The sequence below is a fragment of the Microtus oregoni genome, unplaced genomic scaffold (assembly GCF_018167655.1).
Source record: "Microtus oregoni isolate MIOR12 unplaced genomic scaffold, Mior012 000000F_ref0000247, whole genome shotgun sequence".
NCBI lineage: Eukaryota > Metazoa > Chordata > Mammalia > Rodentia > Cricetidae > Microtus > Microtus oregoni.
The window spans coordinates 77990057-78012033 of NW_024543059.1; the positions used below are offsets into that span (position 1 = coordinate 77990057).

The window sequence follows — 21977 nt, forward strand, 5'->3', positions numbered from 1 at the left end:
TGCCTCCTCCCCGCCACCGCCTCCCATTTCCCTCCCCCTCCCCCTGATCAAGTCCCCCTCCCTCATCAGCTCGAAGAGCAATCAGGGTTCCCTGACCTGTGGGAAGTCCAAGGACCACCCACCTCTATCCAGGTCTAGTAAGGTGAGCATCCAAACTGCCTAGGCTCCCCCACAGCCAGTACGTGCAGTAGGATCAAAAACCCACTGCGATTGTTCTTGAGTTCTCAGTATTCCTCATTGTCTACTATGTTCACTGAGACAATGGGGATGTTCTATCGGGAACTCACCAAGGCCAGCTGGCCTGGGTCTGAAAAAGCATGGGATAAATCCGGACTAGTTGAGTAGTAATTTTTATATATCCATTCTTTTTTTTTTCGTGTGTGTGTGTGTGTGTGTATGCCTGTGTCTGTGTCTGTGTCTGGACACATGCATGCTCATTTTATATGCTGGTGTGTGGAGGTCAGAGATTGACATCCACTGTCTTTTGTATTTTGAGAAAGGATCTCTCATTGAGCCTACAGCTCACCGTTTTGGCCAGGCCAACTTCTTGCTCCATGATCTTCCAGGATCTGCCTGTCTCTTCCCCTCGTGCTGGGATGCCAACTGGGGCCTGGCTCATCTGACTCTTGCATGGGTGCTCAGACTCTGAACTCAGTTATCCAGACCTACGCAGCAAGCACTTTACCCTATGCTATCTACGTAGCTCTTATCATTACATTTTTTTTTTCCGAGTCAGGGTTTCTCTGTGGTTTTGGAGCCTGTCCTGGAACTAGCTCTTGTAGACCAGGCTGGTCTCGAACTCACAGAGATCCGCCTGCCTCTGCCTCCCGAGTGCTGGGATTAAAGGCGTGCGCCACCACCGCCCGGCATTACCTTTACATTTTAATTGATATTTTTATTTAGTCAGTCTTGTTTAACTGTTTTGGCAATACTTAAAGATCATGTGATGCCTGGAGCTGTTTTTAAAAGATTTTGTATCAAAATATTTGCTATTATTCTACTTGCTGAATTTTACAAAATAAATACTTCAATTATTTACATCCCACCTGACCTAACCAGAACATTCTTTATATCAAACATGGTAAAATGCAGAAAAAAGCCCTATTGATGCTGGTGTTGGGAACAACAAAAGCGGCCTCAGCGCCCTCCCCCTTGTCTTGTATCGCCATCTTTGTGTAGGACTCGCTCACAGTCCAGGCATTCTTTCCTCCAGAATGCATGGGGCTGACAAAGGATTCAGTGTTACTGCTTTCTTGTCTATGCTGGCCCTCTCTCAAGGCTCTCAGTTTTGAGTGGAGAATGGGGTGTAGGTTTGGATCACAGGGTGCCAGAAGGACATACCTAGAACTGGCTGCTGCAACCCAGTCTGTTCCCAAGCATCAGTCCTTTCTAAGTCTGGAAGATTCTGATACCCTCAGAATGAAGCCTTAGTGAGGGTGGAGACAGGACTGTGCCACCTAATCCTCAGTTAGATTTTTTATTCTGTCCCTGATTTCTCAACATCCATCATGTAAAACTATTCCCTAAAAATACTGAAATTGTTATACATTTCGATCATTTTTTTTTGCTGTATGCTTTATTTTCTTTTCTGCCCCGGTCCCTGTCACAGACTCCAGCTACTGTACTCCTCCATGCTGAACAGCACAGGCAGAGGGGTGGGCTATTGGTCAGAGAATATACAGAACTACCGGCTGTCTGCTTCCTCTGACCAAGTCAAGTCATTTGGTATATAACTGATCCAGAGAAAGGATCTCTCAGCTAGAAAACAAATCACTATCTAGTCATGTTGTGGCTGTTAAAGGAGGCAGATATTTTAACATACAGAATATTGATATGATAAATGTAAATCATACATATTTTCCCTATTATGTTTTCTTTACTGCAAAAGACTTTGCACTGAACGAAGACAATATAACTACATTTATTTTGAGCTTCTCTTTTTAAAATACTCATATACAAAGAGAGAAAGAGTGCACATATCTGACTATTAAATTGTATAGAAATGTCATTTTTTTATCCATATGTATTTTAGTAACATCTGACATCTGTTACTATACGTTCATGTAGAACACTGGATTCACTGTTTTGATCTTTGGCCTTTGTTTACATTTCTATGATGGGAGAGTTATTTCCATGAAGTTTGGATTCCCCCGAACACTTAGGAATGAGTATCAATCTTGAACATAATGGTGTTTGAAGCCAAACATCTCTGCTCTGTACCTGCCATGCCACCTGGTGGTGTAAAATTCAATGCTGTGCTGACATCTGAATATAAAGGAATGGATAAGATTCTGAATGTACATTTTGAATAAACTGAATTGTGTATTCTGTGCATATGTGCATAAATACCCACAGTACACACAGGAAGTAACATTGTTAGTGGGAGCTTTGATTTTAAAAAGTAATTAAAATATAGCAAATGTATAAATAATCTAATTACAGAATAAAATATAATGAGATAGTTGAACCATGCAAATATTTAAATTACATTATAAAATAACAGTAAAAAAACATTTCAGAATTATCAGGGATGACAGATAAGTGGAGCAGAGTATGATTTAGAAGGCAACTAAGGTTTGAAAACCTGAGGAGATGAAGTGTTCAGTACATAGAACTGAGGAAGCTGACTCAAAAGATGGTTAAAGCTAATGATGGAGGCAGGGATGGTGGTGCACACGGGGGGGGGGTAAGGGATGGTGATTGCGATTGCATAAGGATAATCAGGGCTACATGGCTAGTATCAGAGTATCAGGAAATATATAGACAGACCCTGTCTCAAAACAGATGAAATGCTAGTGATAGAACTAAACCTCATTATTCTCGATGCATGGAAATTAAGTTCTATTGCTAAATTTGAGATGCATGTGAAAGCCAATACATTAATGAACTCATACTACTGAATTACTGAAAGAAAATATTACTTGCTTGATAATCTTAGAGTGGGAAAAGATTCATGAAAAACCCAGAGGCCACTTAAGAGATTGTATCCTTTCTGAAAAAAAAAAAGTTCAAAAAACATTATAAAACTTAAATGTTTAGTAAGCGAACATTGGAATCAGTTCTGTAAATGTTTAGAGTTAAATGAATTAAATTGTGGTACCTTAGCGTTTAATAGAATGCCTGTGATGATATGAAAACATTTTGAGTTTGGTTTCCTCTTAAGTAAGGTGAAGCTTTCTCCTGGAACACTTGTGCAATTTAGCATTCTTTGGGGTCGGTTTTCTCAAGTCATTTGTGTGTATTTCTATTGATTTGTGCACTAATCCTTTATTATATGTAGTAAATTCCTTCCAGTTTGATTACTGATTTGTTGCTTCCATTCTCTTTCGTCTGTTTGATCTCTAATGAGATCTGCCCGTTTCTGTTGTGACTTCTGGTGTCTCTAACTCAAGAAGACCCTTCTGGAGTATGACAAAAGCATTCTTTTGTGTCTACAGATAAAACACCTGTTGAACTCAACATTTTTTTATCCTGTGATTCGCACTCTGTGGAAGGGTAGAGCTTCCTATTTTCTCTAGACATATGCCTGTATAACTCCTTTACTCTCTGATGAAAAGCCCCAGCTCACATCTGACAGTAGTCTGTCTCCATCAGCTATCTTCATTGCCCTGTCCTATGTGCTAACATTAAGAGACACAACTTCTCTAGACTCTGGGGACACACTATTACCTAGAAAAGTAAACTGCTTGTGCTTTTTCAAAGTTTCTTTGTTGTTTTTGCTTTCATATTTTAAAAGATTGTGTGATGTATGTGTCTGTGTCTATGTGTATGCATGTATGTGTACAGGTGCACATGCATATGTGTCTGTGTGTTAATTTGTGTGCATGTGTGTCTATATGTCGATGTGCATGCATGTATGTGTGCAGGTACACATGTATGTGTGTCTATATGTCGATGTGCGTGCATGTATTGCGCAGGTACACATGTATGTGTGTGTCTGTATGTCGACATGTGTGCATGTATGTGTGAAGGCACACATGTATGTGTCTATATGTCGATGTGTGTGCATGTATGTGTGCAGGTACACGTGCACCTATATCTGTGTGTTGGTGTGTGCAGGTACACATGCATGGGTGTGCATGCATGTGGAAATGTCTCAGACATCAGGTGTCTTTTACAGTCATGCCTCACCTTATTTGAGGCAGGGTCTCTTGATGGCTTTGCTAGAAAGTCAACTAGCACATACCAGGGTCCTTCTATATATTCTTCCTCACTGCTGGATTATAGACATGCACTGCTTTCCGCAGCTATGGATCTGAACGAAGTCTTTGTGTTTGCAGAGAACGGAGTTTGCCAATTGACATCTCCTCAGCTTCCTATTTTGTTTTCTGAAATTTTAACTTTCTTTTAATGTCTCATAAATTCTCTTGAAATATGTACTGATAATACACTAAGCTTATTTTTATAAATATTAAAATCATACCAACATTAACGTTTACAATGTTTCAGGCATTTTATTACTCTATTCCTATTTTTCCTTTATTAGAGATTTCATGTGTGTTTATTAAAGTTTTATATTTATTAAAATTTTCTTCAAGTGCATTTTATACACTTCAGTTCAGTTTCTTCTATATCTGTTGATGCTGTTGGTTTTGTAAACTTTTAGTCCTTTTTTAAAAAAAAAATTGATATTTTTTGGAGGGAGTTAGGAAGTTTCTAAATACTTTTATATTTTATAACACTAAATTTTTGCAGGAAGGGTTTTTAAAATATTACACATGTTATCTTGTAATTAATTTTATTCAAGAATTAAAATGATTTGGACTGTATCATTGATGAGTTAAATTCTGGAAGGTAGTGTGTACATAGAAAAGATGACATCTAGGGCTTCCCAGCCTATCAGGGATAGAGGCATACTTTTTATGAAATTCCAGTTTCAAAGTCTTTACTGTGGACTTAGCAGCCTTAAGATCCCTGTAACCTCTAGCTAAAATGTGTCCATGCTATCTGCATGTATTTCTAGCCAAACCCAAAGCTCAGCCCCTTCAGCCTTCCTATTGCCCATCGGTCAGTTAAATATTCTGTGCACCTGTGGAGATTAGAAACCAGGGCGGAAGGAGGATTGAATCAGCTAGAACCCAGGTCTCCACGCTTTCCCTATCTGTACTCTGGACATTCTCCTCATCTTTTTGATCTCCAGCCCAGTGTGAATGTCCACTTGAAGCCGCAATGCCCCTTAAAGGCATTGAATACTGAAAATACTACTTTCCACTAGGTAACCATGATGATTAGAGCTTTTTCTACTTCTTTGCCTGTTAGTGAAAATTAAACAAATATATTCTTATGGTGGTTAATAATTGTGGTCAGAAAAGGGAGGGATAAAACTAGATGTGTGGGCTTCATTTTACATCATGCAGAAAAATAATCTGGAGAAATGCTTATTACATAGAGTTCACTAAATCTCTACAACCTTTCAGGTCTATGAAAGAAAATTTAAATGATGTCATCACTGTAAGGCCTCCTGCATCTGAGTTAACATTTTGCAGATGGCACTGATCTTAAAATTGAGTGGTAGGAGGTAAACAACCTGCAGGAACGACATGGGGAAAGGTGCCACTCTTCATGCATTCTCCATGGAGCAGTTTTACTTGTGTTAGTGTTAGCTATATCTGCCTTAGAGCTGTGCAGAAAACTTACATTGTGAATAGGTTTTTTTTTCTTCTTCTTATTTAGAGTCTACGGATCCCATATTCATATTTTCATCCTGTGAAATAAGGCTTGGTAAATGTAGCAAAAACTAAATTAGGAGTTTTGATCCTAAGTTGAGATAGCCTCTGTTTCTTTTATATACTTATAAATCAAGTTTTTTAGAAAACATTGTTTAAGATATGTGTCTACCCAATAATCATAGTGTGTTTTCTTCACTGGCCATAGGATCTACCATCTTAACTATCTTTGCTCTCTGCTTTGCAGGGTTTTGACTCTCTAAATCATTTGGGATATAAACTGTGGTCCTTCCCATCTTTTTTTTTTTTTTTTTTTTTTTGGTTTTTCGAGACAGGATTTCTCTGCAGCTTTGGAGGCTGTCCTGGAACTAGCTCTGTAGACCAGGCTGGCCTCGAACTCACAGAGATCCGCCTGCCTCTGCCTCCCAAGTGCTGGGATTAAAGGCGTGCGCCACCACCGCCCGGCTCCCATCTTTCTCTAGGAATGAAATGTCATAAAGCCTCTTTATACAAGTATTGTTAAATAAATAAAAAAATGTATAGGTTCCATGTTCCTTTTATATAGGCCAGCAGAGCCATGGTACCACTGTGATACGATTCTTAACATGTAGTGCTCTTTGGCTGTGGTCTGTGTGCTCTAGAAAGTGATATGAAGCTGTAAAACCACACTGACACAAGGCAACGATCCACTGATGTTGAGCAGAAAGGCAGAGTCCATGCAGTGGCATTGACAGCACGCTCTGCACCACAAACACCAATACAAAACTAGATCAGGCCATAGCCTTGTGTTTAAGTCTGCCTGGGACATACCAGTCAGCAGCAGAGGGTTATCCTTAAGGGAGTCTTCTGTGCCATCAGATGCATTGGACCTGTTAGTGCTCTCACACAGTCAACAGCTTCCACAGCTTTGAGAAAGACTCATTCACACAGATGAGCTGCCAATAACATAAGACTTGTGCTTGCAGAACCCAGCTGACAGGGGGTGCTCCCTATGGCTGGGACTGCTTTCATTTCTAGTACAAGTCATCCATCCTAGCCAAAACTGAAACAGTTGACTGAGGAGTTTAGCTGCAGGGATTGTCACTTGGTCTGTTTGGATATTTGCTCATACACTTTACTCCCTATCCATGGTTCAACTATTAGAATGTTCTGACTTTTGAGGTCTCACACTATTAGCTTTTGGTTTATTTGGGTTGTTACTCACTGAACTTAAAGAAAACAAAACTAAAAAACTTGTAATCCTAGTTAAATGAGCATTATCAGAAGAAATATTTTTAATTTCATTTACTTTATGTATATGAGTGTTTTTCCTACATGTGCATGCTAGTATGGTCAGAGGTCAGAAGAGAGTGCCATATCTCCAGAAACTATAGTTATGGACGGTTATAACCTGTGTGTAGGTATTGGGAACTGAACTTAAGTTCTCTGCAAGGGCGGCAAGTGCTCTTAACACCTAAACAATCTCTCTGCATCCTGAAATAAACCTTTTAAAATTGTTTGCAGTTTTTAGTGGAAAATGCCAAGTACTTCTTTTTTGTTTGTTTAAGGAAATTATATGAAGATATTTTAAAAGCATATTTGTGATGCCTTTGACTGAACTGTGTTGTTCTTCATAAAATTACCTTCCATTTTTCTGTTATAGGATCTGCAGAGCTGGGTAAATGGTGCTCAGGAACATGGCTTTGTCCTGGTGTCTTTTGGAGCTGGTGTCAAGTATCTGTCAGAAGACATTGCTAACAAATTGGCCGGAGCTCTGGGGAGATTGCCTCAGAAAGTGATTTGGCGGTAAGGTCATGGTCATTTAGGTGTTGAGTCTTAGTTTCTCCTTATTTAATCTTCACAACATGGAGCACCGAAGCATGGAACATTGATTCACTGGCTAGATTAGATGATCTTGAGGTTTCATTTTGTTTCTAATGCATTGAAATCAATAATTAATTCATAAAGATCCATGACTGATAAAAATAACTACATACAAAGAATATATGATGTGGAATGAGATAGTCCAGGTTGGATACACTTTTATGTTTCCTTCATATTAAGCTGTCATTTTTTCTTATTTTAAAAATTTATTTGTAGTTTCAAGCCTGTCTATATTTTTCTTCAAATCAGTTTGAAATGAGTTAGATGATGATGAATGAGTAAATAATTTAAATACTTCATTAATTCAGCTACTTTGCACTCTCCCTGTGTTCTCTAAACTTTATTAATATTTCCAGGCTCTTAATATGAAAGACTGAGTTTCTGAAAGTCTCAGTAACTTACCAGATAATTTATGCTGGCTAAGATAGACTCTGAGATACATCGCAGCTTCCTGAAGGCATTGCAGCAGGGTTTCAGAACTGCATACGTCATTGAACATGCATCTCTTTGCATTTACACTGTATTGGGGAGGTAATCGTGAACACAACTCCACAATAAGGAAAAGGGTTTTCCCAGGCCATTATAGAGACTCTGAATTGTCTAGGTTTTAACCTTCATAATGTTATGTAAGGCTGGGCTAGGACAAGCTCAATGACTGGGTTCTGAGTATACTTTCCTCTCATGACTCTAGCTCCATTGAGATTTCCCCATCAGTCTTAACCCAGGGCATCCTTATGCCTTATTGAGGACAGTTTCGTTTGTTTGCATTAGACTCCTGTTATCTCCTTAGTTATGAGACAAATCTGAGGTTCACCACATAGGAAAACCTATTCGCTGCCAGTCTCTGGTGCCAGGCATTGCAGCATTCTTTCTGTTGTCTTTCAGTGTTGGCACCGGGTGGCAAGGATGGTACCTAGTGACAGTCCTGTGGTGGTCTTTCTCATCTCTCTGGGTACTTGAGTAGAATTAAATTCAGCAAACATTTGTTTGGGTCCCCCCTTCTCTTATGTATGTCTCTTAGAAGAGCAAATCGAAATATAGACTTTTATGAGAAAATTATATCTTATCTATCTGAATTATTTTATGATAAATAACGTGAAGTACATTTTTATTGGTACTAAACTAAAATTTCATTCATAATAATATCAGTAGTTTATCATGTATCATAACATTTGTAAGTCTACAAAATGAGCCCATGTCCTAAGTCTTCATTTCTGAAAGAGTGATTATCTGGTATTCATTTTAGGTTTTCTGGAACCAAACCAAAGAATCTAGGAAACAACACTAGGCTCATAGAATGGCTGCCGCAAAATGACCTGCTTGGTAAGTCAGCGACTGCACTTAACTGAACTGATATGTAAACATGGTACCAGTTCTTGAATGGTCTAAAAAATGTGTGCATGATTTCTGTTGGACTCAGTCTTAATCTAGTACTTCAAGTCTTAAAATTCAGACCGGTGGTTCGAAATTTTGTTAATTGGAAAATCATTTGTAAGTTGCAAGAATCTATAATTAAAAACTTTAAGCAATCACCATACAATTTAAATTTTCCATAAAACACACATAAAGTTGTATAAGTAGTAGTATATAAAGCCATTTCAGACTATGTTAATTGGTAAAAGTAGTAAAATTTAAACAACACAGACATCTACAGATTTATCTAAGTACTAGATAATTGGGAGTTATTCTATTGTCTGAAACCAAAGAAAAGCCATAAACCAGGGAAATAATCTACTTAAGTTTAATTTGATCATTTGTTTTAATTCTTACTAAATTACTAAGTTTTGATAAAAAACATTTGTTTTAAATTTTTATTTGTTGTGATTTTGGTCTTTAACACAAAATTAAAATACTATTTGCTTATCTTTGAAATATGCCTAAGTATAAAGTATTTTACTTAGTTTAGTGAGTACAGAAAATAAAATAAACACTTCTTTCATTAAATTTTTAGGAATACTATTTTGAGATGTTAAGCTCTTTTGTCTTTTTGTGGAGCCCGCCACCTAGCTACCAAATAAATCATACGGAGGCTTATTATTACCTATGAATGTTCAGCCACGGCTTTGCTTGTTTGTTGCCAGCTTTTAACTTAAATTATCCCATCCACCTTTTTCTTCTGGGCTTTTATCTTTCACTATTTCTGTATACCTTTCTTTCCTTCTTGGGTGACTGGCCCCTGATGTCTGCCTCTCCTTGTTCTTCTGTTCCTCGTTCTCTTCCTCCCAGAGTTCTTATCTGTATCCTCTCTGCCTGCCAGTCCTGCATATCCTTGCTCCTTCCTTGCTATTGGCCATTCGTCTCTTTATTAGGACCATCAGGTATCTTAGAGAGGCACAGTAGCACAGCTTCACAGAGTTAAACAAATGAGCAGAAACAAAAGTCACACACCTGAAAATAATATTCCCCAATAGGCTAGCCATTGGGTTGTCATCCTTTAATGTGTATTAAAGAAATGATAAGAAACTGTTGATCTGAACAATATGGGACACCACTTATATGATAATAGTAATGCCAAATATCAAATAAAATGACATTTTAAATTTATTACTCTTAAAACACTAGAAATAATCCTAAAAGACTTCGAAATTATGATTTAAATTTGTACTTATTTTAAAATATACTTTCTAGACACTACAGTGGTTTTATGATTCAGACATTTTATTTTCTTTATCATTATTATTGTTGTTTTTAAAAATAAGCTATCATGTAACCCAAGTTGTCCTTGCCCTCAACTATGTGCTGAAAATTTAGGAGTGTACCACCAAATAGTTAAATAATTTGTGAGTCTGAGTGTGTGCATGCCTGTTGAACCCAGGACCTCACACCTGATCAGCAAGCACTGTTGTCAGGCACCGCGCCACTGCCCTCTAGCTCCAGGCTACAGAACCAGCAATTTCAATTTTTCACGATGGTTAACTTTTGTGTATAAGTCCTCAGTTCCTAGCTCATTCTAAGTGTAGTAGATAAAACAGAGCAAAAATGAACAGAGCAGTTTTCTTTTCTTTGTTCATGTTTTCCTTCTCTTTGCTGTTGTGACCTCTGAATCCATACCAGGGTGGAAAAAGCCGAAAAATCATATAGAAAATTGACCACTCGCTAGGACAGAGCAACAAGGTGAAGGTTTTACCGGGGAAAACCTGCGCTTTAAATGTGGGAACAACAGCAAAACACAGCCGTTTAGTGGTCTGCGAGGAAGACCTCTTCCGGGTTCCCCCAGGTTCTCCCTGTTTCAGGATTCTGACTTATCCAAGGTTAGCGTTTTGACATTACTCCAAGCATCACCTCTGCCGGGTGGTGCTGGCTTCCCTAATCAAAGATTCATCCAGGACAAAAAGCAGGCACCAAATCGCTGTCTTCTCCCTTCACCCTCTAGTATCCCCTTTTCTTCAGATGCCATCTCTACTTGATTTTTCAGTGTTGGACATGGTAGTACAGGTTTTGTTAAAATAAGAAGTTCTGCTGCTAAGAAGTACTTTTAAATCTGATCCTTCATTTAATCTGAGATCAGGAGTAGGCACTCTCTTATACAACACTTAGAGGCACAAACATACTGAGAGCTAATGGGTACTGCAGTTTGTACATGGTTCTGTACGTGGTAAGTATATGTCATAGATTTGTATTTCTGCACCCAGTAATTATTTACTGGACAACGGCACATTTTTCTTGTACTTCTTGTGCAAGTTTTTCATCCCTCTGATTAATACAGGCCTTACCTAGGAGGTAAACCTCATTAAATTTTTGACAAGCTAAACTTTGTTTTCCTGTGACTGCTAAATATTATATACTACATCTCTTCCAGTCAATGATACCCTCATTGACTTTATCTCTTCATTATCAGCAGTTAAAGGGTGTGTTGCTAGTCATGAAACAATTGTGTTTGAGAGAATGTTGTCATATATTTCATGATTAACATTATATGTTTAATTTACCTAAAAACATGGCTTTTAGTTGATATATGTAACAAACATTTTAATTGATATAAAGGATGGACCAGTGAAATTACCATTTTAAAAAATCACTTTCTAAAGTGTATGTTTACTATAGTGTTGATCTTGTAAGAAGTTATGGATGATAAATCTACAGTGATAATATCAGTTGTTTCCTTTTTAACTTTTAGGTCATTCAAACATCAAAGCCTTCCTAAGTCATGGTGGTTTGAACAGTATTTTTGAAACTATGTATCATGGTGTTCCTGTGGTGGGAATTCCACTTTTTGGAGACCATTATGATACCATGACTCGAGTACAGGCGAAAGGCATGGGGATCTTGTTAGAATGGAAGACAGTGACTGAAGAGGAGTTGTATGATGCCCTGGTTAAAGTTATCAATAATCCGAGGTAAGACGTCAGCTGGTATAAGGCAGATGACAGTGTGTGTGAACACATTTATCACGTGTCCATACACAGGCACTTAGATACATGTATGTATGTATACAGTATATTGGCAGTCGTCTCTAAGGCCATCACAGAGATATCCCTTACATTGATGCTACATCTTATATATATTTTCTAAAATGTTGAACTTAAATGTATCAGACATTTAGTCATCCAAATTGTGACCCTGAGGTATTTTACCACCAAGATTTGTTGGAAAAACAAAGGTGGATCTCTCTAGACGGTCAGATTTTGTATCTTTTATTTACTATTGATACTTTTTGCACTAGTTACATTTGTCATGGCTGTGACCAAATACTTGACAGGATGTCATTTGGAGGAGGAAAGATTTATTTTGGTATGTGGTTTGAAGGTATATCCTGCTAGCCCAGGAGAAGGCCTGATGGCAGTAGTGGCTCCCACCTGTGGTCACATGAGCTTCATCACACCTTGATAGGAAAGGCGAAAGTGGAAAATACTGGCACTGTTCTGGTTTTCTTTTTCCTTTTCCTGAATCCCTGAAATAGGACAATGTTGTCATATTTATATTTTCCCTCCTCAGTCCCCTCCTGGAACTGTTCTCACACTCATACCCAGAAGCATGTTTCTCAGGGAATTTTAAATTCACTCAAGTTGACAGTGATCAAGTCATCACTCTTGCTACTACCTTGTACAAGAATTTTTGCTGTTCTTACTATAGAAATGAGGCACTTGAAGATCGGAGACCTTTAGTAATTTGCCTATGGTCACATAGCTATTCTAATATGAGCTGAAGGCAGACATATCTGATGTCTAAGCAGAGCTCTTCATCCTGCCTGGCAAACACGTGCTGCTGGCTTTCCCAGCCCTCGCTGTTTCCGAGATGTGTTTGCTCATGTGAATGATGAATTAGAATCTTTATTTCGCCTTTTAAATTCCTGATGTGTCCTGAGTTACCCCACTTCACAAATAAGTCTCAGTGGGCAGCTGCCCTGGGTAGTGTTAAACAAAGCAGCGATTTTCTTCATTTAAAAGCATGATGTTTAGTTTATTATGTGCTTCAAATGATATTAAATAGCTGAAGAGAGTAATTAATTTCTGTTTGTACCTGGGGGAAGACGGCCGAACCATGAGTTGAAAATTGTTGCTATATTCTAAGAAATGCCACATTGAAAAAAAATGGCTTCTTAAAAAAAATGTTAAACTTATATACAAAATTTTCAAATCTTCCAAGGTTCATTATGCAACTTTTTGTAGACTTAGAGATGGTACTTATCTGTGGTCCCTTAAAACAAGCAATATCTTGGTCACAAGTGTGGCACTTAGAGCAATATACTCTGTGCTTCAGGCACCTGAGCACTTCCCTTCTATAATTTGTAGTTTCCCTTGTTAGACATCATGCATTTCAAGACATGCTCTTAGGAAAATATTTTCATATAGGCCTGCAAAATCTCAAGGAAGGATTTGGTGCAGGAATGCTGGAGAGCCACTAATTTGGGGCCATTATATGGAAATATTTACAGAAAGTGGTTCAGCAAGGTAGTTTGCATGTTTGTTTTGATTGCGGCACGGAAGGTTGAGCCCAGGGGCTTGCACATGCCAGGCAAGCACTCTTCCATGAGCTGTATTCCCAGGTCAGCCTAGCAGTATGCTCTGAGGTGTGAGCCAGCATGAATTAGGAAAAGATCAGGCTGTACTCATTATATTGCAATGAAATCCTAACTGCAGAATATTGAAGTTCCCAATACGTGAAGAGATGCCTTGCTAAAGAAAGAAATAGCAGTGATGTGTGCCACAAGTGTGCCATTCCCTAAAAGCCATTCTACAAACTGGAGCAATTTACTTCAAATGTATGGTAAATGTTCCACATTTAAGGTGAAGTCATTATTTAAAAGGCTGATTTGCCTCATTAACATTATATTCTAGATATTCTAGTTTAAGGCAAGAAACAAATCTTGCTAAGTCTTCTTCTTTTTGGTTTTTTGAGACAAGGTTTCACGGTGTAACAACCCTAGCTGTCCTGGAACTCACCCTGTAGACCACACTGGCCTCGAACTCACAGAGATCTGCACGTCTCTGCCTCCCAGGTGCTGGGGTTAAAGGTGTACACTACAACTGCCCAGTACTAAAGAAAGTCTTTGGATGATTTTTTTTTAAACCCAAAACCTATGTGAATTTATAATCCTACTTCCTTTACCTACTGCCTTGATTTTGCTTAATGAAAACCCACTGCTTTATTTATGTGGAAGAACTCTTCTAACTCTGGAAACACTATCATTTTAAAGAAAGCCATAAACAAAGATGAACTGATCTTTACAATTTCAATTATCTAACTCAAGGTTAACTTTTAATATGAGGGATTTTTTTCTTGTAATATAATGTGATTTAATTACTTTCAAGGAGGGAAAATATCTAGAATATTCTGGTTCGTTTTTTCTATTTGAAGAACAATCTTTTCCACATATGCGTACACACACACACACACACATTTCTAAATTGAGATAACCATTAGCACAGAATCTGTGTATACATGATCATATGATTTTCCCCACTGCAGCTATCGGCAAAGGGCTCAGAAGTTATCGGAAATTCATAAGGATCAACCCGGCCACCCTGTCAATCGGACTACTTATTGGATAGACTACATTCTTCGCCATGACGGAGCCCATCACCTCCGCTCGGCTGTGCATCAGATTTCTTTCTGCCAGTATTTTCTGTTGGATATTGCCTTTGTGCTTTTGCTTGGTGCTGCCTTGTTCTACTTCATTTTGTCCTGTGTGACAAAATTTATCTATAGGAAAATCAAAAGTCTGTGGTCTAGAAATAAGCATAGCCCAGTTAATGGACATTACCAAAATGGAATCCCCAATGGCAAATACAAAGGAAATGGCCATATTAAACATGAGAAGAAGGTAAAATGAGCCAACAGCCCAGGTTTTGGGAACAAATCTGTTCAGTCATTGAGTTTGTATTGCTATACTTTAGTCTAACAGCTACCAAAGCTAAATGTCAGCAAACAATTCTAATACTCCTCATCAGACCTTACTAATGAAATGCCATGGAGAAGATATCTGTAAAGAGCACAACCCTAAATGCAAAAATGTATTTCATTCAAATACTGATGCAGAAAGTTGGCACTGAACCATTTAGAAGCCTTAATTATTGAAATCAATTAAGTGATTGTGTCAGACCTTAGTTTTAAATGTTACACATGTATTATAGGTGAGGAATGGTGTCTTTTCTCTTAATAAGATATGTGTGTGTGTGTGTTTCCTATTCCTATGTCAGTGAGTTTTAGCTTGTATTTGTTGAAAGTACAGCGTATTCAGGAATGGAGTAGGAAAAGACAGGACCCAAATGTTTCTCTGCCAGTGTTTAACATATGTGCACTTCCAATTCTACCTTCAAAGACTGTTTTCTTCAAAACTCCACGCAAAGGGGCAAGTAGAAAGATGGGTGGCACAATTTTTGTATTCTTGTTTATTATGGATTTTTTATTTGTTTGTTTTGTATATGTCCTTTTCTTACTGACTATGGATGCTTGTGGAGGAAAATGTAATGAAGCAAACGAGGGAATTGGTTTTCACATGTTTCTTATGATTTTCTCCCACCAATGATTTTTCTCTGGAGGAATTCTCTAATTGTCTTGTTTTAGTAAGTAACATGTCAATTGACTTGCATAATTAAGACAAAACAACAGAGCTCTTAATTTTGTTCAAAGTTTGGAAGACTGTTGCTTCCATGGCACTTGGAAGCAGGCTCCTTGTTTGAGTGTTTATGTGACTACTGGATTGTCTAATATAAGTTTGAATATTCAGGTGTCACTGTTCTGAAATTCTAACTTTAAAATAGCACCTGTTGTTTCTTTTATTGTCTGAGTCACACAATCTAGTACATAGGTGCCAACATATAATTCTTCTAAGCAGAACACTTGTGATTCTCCTGATTGGTACCTGCTTTGGCTGCAGGGGTTTGAAGTTTTCTCAGCAAGTCAGACTTTACATGCTACACAGAAGTGACAGGAATTGTACCACCCATTTGTGCAAATGAGTTTCCATTCCCTCACTCCATTAACCCAACTCAGCAGCCTTTATGTCATTGTGTCTGACATGGGACAGTGACAGTATTCATTTGGACCAGGGAGATGGGTCACAGCCTTCACAAAATCAGGACCTCCCTGTCGAGCCTCTTACTAGATGACAACTACAGGCCTGTTCCATGTCACTCTGTTTACTGGGCATTTGCACTACACATGCGGAGTGTGTGCTTTATTTATTTGTGGTTGGAAATCCCACATTTGACACTTGAGAGTAGAGAAATGAAATCTTAATGTCATTCACTAACACGGAAGAGTTGTGAAAAATCTAGAATGCTGTAAATCCTTGTCATACACGATGACATACAACTTTATGACACTCCCACCAGGAGCCACTCTTATATACTTAGAAGTAATATCATCAGTAGTTTTCTAATGCACAATGCATAAAATGTACTGCTTTCTGGATACTTGAAGAAATGGTATATATATATATATATATAAATAAACCTGTTAGTTCCACCTTTTCACAATCTTATCACAATATTGCCGTTAAAAGGAAAAAAAGACAGGCAATGAATGGTGGGATGGTCACAGGAAATAGAGTGTATGAATGAGTTGATTCTACGTGTTGGGCATTTGATGAAGTGGACAATAGGCACTAACTGGATGAATAAGCCTAAGTTAATTTCCACTGTGATTTAAAAAAAAGACTTAAACAATAAACAAAATTGAAAATAGAGCAATGTTGTTGGAATAAAATTTTTATTCAGATTTTGTTTCACAGTATTATATATAGGTATATTTAGATATAAACATGTTTCTAAGGCCTCCCTACTTTTGTATGTGTATATGGGTGTGAAAAAATGTATTAAATGTGAAAATATATTTAATAAAAAGTAAATGCAGGGACTTATTATTTCAAGTACATCAACATTAATCTTTAAATTATATCCCAGAATTAAGAATGTTAAGTACAATTCTTAATTATCATTTCTTTTTTGTTTTGTCTTTTATTATTGTTGTTGTTGTTGTTCTCCTCTACACAACCCCTACCCTAGACTCCCAGGAAGCCTATTAGCCAGTTTTAGTAAACAGACTGACTTAAAATTATCTATATTTAGGTCAACTTCTCTCATGAAGTAAATTTTTCAAAAAGGTGTTCGTTCACTTACTTTTAAAGAAGTCTGTGACAGCAGTGCTCTGTAGCTAGTTTCATCAAATGACATCAAATGACAAAGTCAGTAACTTTGTAGTGTCTTACCAATAGCAGAAGGCAAGTATTTTGATAACCCAGACTGGAAAGAGCTCATGTTTGAGTTGGAAACAACACTATTAATTAACTTGAAAGAAACTAGACACCTCTCTCAAATCTCAGCCTCTCACTAAATCCTCAGTTACTAAGAAAATTGAACTATTCCACAGAATTAAAAGGGTTGAGAAGGTAGCGCCTTGAGACTGGCATATGACTCATGATGAAGATTTGCTCTCCAGAACTCCTCACCCCACCCTCTCTTCTCAAAGAAGAACCAAAGTAGGCTGAAAAGTAACCTGGAGTAATAATTTAGCAATTTGTTTTATTGAAAGTATTAACTAATTCATTTTTTATTCTTTCTGCTGAAATTAATTCAAGATTGTAAATGACACATTTGACAATGTTTGCCATCATCAATAATCATATGAAGGAGAAAACTTTCAAATCTTGGAAGTTAAAGTAGGAAATTACAGGAATTCTGTGGCTGAAATCCCCTCAAAATATGCCTTAGAGAATTTCTTATTCAGCTTTCGAAAAGACCACCTTAGGAAGCTATTAAAGAAGTGTGTTGTGTGTAATATGTTGCTCATATTTTTGGTAGACATAGATAAATTTTTTGACATATTTTAGTAAGAAGTTATTGAATTTCACACAGTCAAACCTTCCACACCATTATTTAGCTGAAAACTCCAAACTGTTCTGGGTTTCCAGCTGCTTGGGTGTTTGTGGAATGAATTTAGGAATTTACTCATAGATGGTAGCACAATGTGGGTAATATTTTTTAATTATGCAAATTAAAAGGCACATGATAGGTTTATCCTGCCCTTTCTTTGGTATGATTCAGATATCTACTGTGAAAGAATTCACATTGTTGTCTGAAAATCTAATAGTATACTACAACAGGAGTTCTTAGAGTATAATCCCTGTTCAAAATGATGAATCACAACTACATGCAAAATCCTACTATAATTTTAAATAAAAGTATGTTAATATAAGTCCATAATATATTATCTTATGAATTAGAGCACTTCTGATATCACAGAGAATTTTCCATTGATTTGTGTTATATTCCTACTTCTACAATCATTTTTTTTTTACTTTTTAGATCCTATTTTGTGTAAGTGATAATTCTCCATTGCAATGAGCAGAATTGACTTAGGTTTCACTGAATCAGTGTTACCCAGTTTCAAATGAGTGCTCTGTTGAACCACGATTCCTTAGTCCCAATATTAGGATAAGATTTCTGTTTAAAAGAAAAATAAATTTTAAAAATTCCAGCAACCAAGAAGAGTTTTGGTATTGACATCCTTTAGGCAAATAGAAATCTTTTAGTTGCAGGAACTATAATGCTGTTAGGAGCATAGAATGCCGAGTGTGTGCAATATAGACTCTAACCTATTTGAAACATGCATTCTATAGTTTCTTGAAAATTATGCTTCAGTTTTTCTCAGAATTTTATCTAAAAGTACATGCAGTTCCTTGCTTTTAGCCCAAAACGGGAACATTTGGACTTAAAGACATTGGTAAATAAAATGCAAGTAACATTCAAGTCAACAATGATTTATCCTGAGGTTCCTCTGAATGGCATCCCTCAAGACATGCAGTGTTAGGAACCATCACTTCTGCATCTAATTGTGATTCTGTCTTCTGAGTAGCTCAAAAGATTGATCTTACAAATGCAGGGAGAACAGTATGAACAGTTAGAAAAAGGCTTATGCGACTCAGGGTGTAAATGAAACATGAAGGACTCAGAAAGCTCCTGAAAGTTACAAGGCTCACAAAGATGTCTCCCCCAAGTATATAAGCAACATTTGCTGGGGAAAAGAGATGCATCCACCAAGCTGTCTGCACGCTGTACAGGAAATGGATATTTGTGGGCTGTCAAACCATGCTAGGGTGGGTTTGGGGTACTGCCTTCAGGCCACTGTGATTTTGTTAGTAACCACAACAAACTCATTATTTGGCAAAGGTAGACATCAGTGCCCTGTGATGATGATTGGTGAATGGACATTTATTTATATTTCTCCAGGAAAAGTTACATAGTGTGTGTCCAAAGAAGTAAAATACTTATAACATTTATTGCTGGTTGGTATGTAAGTTCAATTAGTAGTTAGTTACATTTTCTGAATTCAAACAATAAATGAAGTTTACTTTTTCATGAGTGACAAATCCATCTCAGCAGCTTTTAAATTAGGAAAGGTGGAGAAGAACTAACAAATTTTGGAAATGTTTGGAGCTCTTCCTAGAATATTTTTAATTTTTTGATTTTATTTTTAAAAAAAAAACATCTTTTTTCATTTCACATACCAATCCCAGTTCCTACTCCCTCCTCCGATCCAACCCCTCCCCCCAAGGGCAAGGCACATTACTCCAAGGAAGGATCAAGGCCCTCCCCACTAAATCTAGGCTGAGCAAAGTATCCATCCAAAGAGAACGGCTTCCAAAAAGTCAGCACAAGCAGTAGGGGTAAATTCTGGTGCCCCTTCCTGTGGCCCTGCTGTCTGCCCCGGCTGTACAGCTGTCACCCACATTCAGAAGGTCTACTTTGGTCGTATGCTGGTTCCTTCCCTGTCTGGATGCAGTTGGTGAGTTCCCATTAGATCAGGTAAACCTAGAATATTTTTTAACAATTATTGAAGAGATAGAATTAAAGAGTCACAGAATTAGTGCACCACCTTCTTTGCATTATTCCATGTCATTCCATCTTCCTGGTTATTCTACAATAGAAATATTTTTAAATTAGATTTTAACCTACATGTAGATTTGGTTACAAATCTTTTTTTTTTTTTTTTTTTTTTTTTTTTTTTTTTTTTTTTTTGATTTTCGAGACAGGGTTTCTCCGTAGCTTTTGGTTTTTGTCTTGGAACTAGCTTTTTTAGACCAGGCTGGCCTCGAACTCACAGAGATCCGCCTTCCTCTGCCTCCCGAGTGCTGGGATTAAAGGCGTGCGCCACCACCGCCCGGCTATAAATCATTTTTTTAACTGTGAATTTGAGTTATAATGAGACCTACTCCCCCTACTGATTTTTAGAAAATTAATGGAAGCAAATACTTTATTTTGAGGCCTCAGCAAATTTCAGAAATCCAAGGGAATGGAACTGACAGTTGTGCTGTTTTAGAAACCAGTTCTGAGTATTTGAGGGGCTCTGACTCAGATCCTGTGCTGTTGATTGACAGTGCCCAATCTTCCCATTCTGTTAGCTCCTATTTTCCTGCCTCTGGGAGTTATGTTTTCTGTCTTAGTTTGCCACTTACAGAAGCTAAAAATTTCATAACTCACTGGCAGTCCCAAGTGTAGGGTGCACAGATTGTATGCACACATTTTAAATGATGCTTTTAAGAGAACGTGATAAGACAGCTAGAAACTAAAACATTCAAAAATACAGACTGAATTGAGCAAATGCTCATTTTTTACAAAATTCCTCCTCCCCTATTTAAACTTCACCCGCGTTCTAACATCCCATGAATAGAGGGAGGGATTAGTCCTGTGGGCACTGGGAGGAGGGTGACCTTTCCAGCAGGGATCCATGGGACCCTTTTAATGTGGCACTGTACCAGTTCTGGTACAGGGCATAGCTCCATGATCTCTAAACAGTCAGGCCACGTGCATCAGTTAAGATGGTGACATTAGTATCGTGTGCAAGTCAAGACCTTACTCCAGTGAGGCCATCCTTACATGTTCATCGTGCTTCTATAAGAGAATCCTGTACTATGAACTGTGTTCAGTTCCGATTCTGTAACCCTCCCCTAGCTTCACTCACATCTCCAGTGTTAACAGAAGGTGCTGGACACGCAGCCAGCAGTCAGGAGAGCCTTCGAAAAGCCTAGATAAAAGGCAGGCGTTCAAGACTTACCCAAACCTTGTATTTCAGGAGGGTGAACTTGTGTGTAAAGATGAATAGAAAGGGATGGATAGGAAAGGCAAGTAGAGTCTGGGAGTGAAGCAGTATTAATGGGATTTCAGATCCACGCTCAGTACACATCACATTCCTTTTTCCACTGTAGTGAAGATGGAAAATCGGACACATCAAATTGCTTTTTAAAGGTGAATATGGAATCCAAAGAGCCTGAAGTGATTCAGCAAATAAACACATCTCTAGGTGTATGGGTCCTGTTGCATAATGGGTTTTTTTTTCCATTTTTTTATTGAGAAAAGGAGAAAAAAAACAAACAAGTTTCCACCTCCTCCCAGCCTCCCATTTCCCTCCCCCTCCTCCCACCCTTCTCCCCCTCCTCCCACCCTTCTCCCCCTCCCCCCACTCCTCTCCCCATCCCTCTCCAGTCCAAAGAGCAGTCAGGGTTCCCTGCCCTGTGGTAAGTCCTAGGTCCTCCCCTCTCCATCCATTTCTAGGAAGGTGAACATCCAAACTGGCTAGGCTCCCACAAAGCCAGCACATTATGTAGGTTCAAAACCCCGCGCCATTGTCCTTGGCTTCTCATCAGCCCTCATTGTTCGCCATGCTCAGAGAGTCCAGTTTTATCCCATGCTTTTTCAGTCACAGTCCAGCTGGTCTTGGTGAGCTCCCAATAGATCAGCTCCACTGTCTCAGTGGGTGGATGCACCCCTCGTGGTCCCGACTTCTTTGCTCATGTTCTCCCTCCTTCTGCTCCTCATAATGGGGGTTTTAAAGATAAAATTGTCAGTGTAAGTGAATGTGATCTCTGAGAAAGGAGTTAACACACTCCAACAGGGTCAGGTAGGGACCACACATGTTTGTGAATGCAATAATGGACTAAGGATTATATTCTAGCTGTCAGTGACTTAAGACTGAGGGAAGTAACAATTTAATAAATTTTTAAGTTTA

The 21977-nt window shown here is 38.1% G+C and overlaps 1 protein-coding gene across 2 annotated transcripts in view; it reads left to right on the forward strand.

Moving 5' to 3' along the window:
- The window catches only part of Ugt8 (UDP glycosyltransferase 8), a 65045-nt gene extending 47994 nt beyond the window's left edge, over positions 1-17051 (forward strand). Inside the window, exons 3-6 of one of the 2 annotated variants that reach the window (XM_041660600.1) lie at positions 7309-7451; positions 8776-8852; positions 11647-11866; positions 14439-17050. In XM_041660600.1, coding sequence (XP_041516534.1) covers positions 7309-7451; positions 8776-8852; positions 11647-11866; positions 14439-14802 — 804 coding nt within the window. In that variant the 3' untranslated portion in view covers positions 14803-17050. Of the gene's footprint in view, positions 1-7308; positions 7452-8775; positions 8853-11646; positions 11867-14438 lie in introns of both variants that reach the window. The other variant, XM_041660608.1, reaches the window with a different exon arrangement.
- Positions 17052-21977: the final 4926 nt, after the last annotated feature.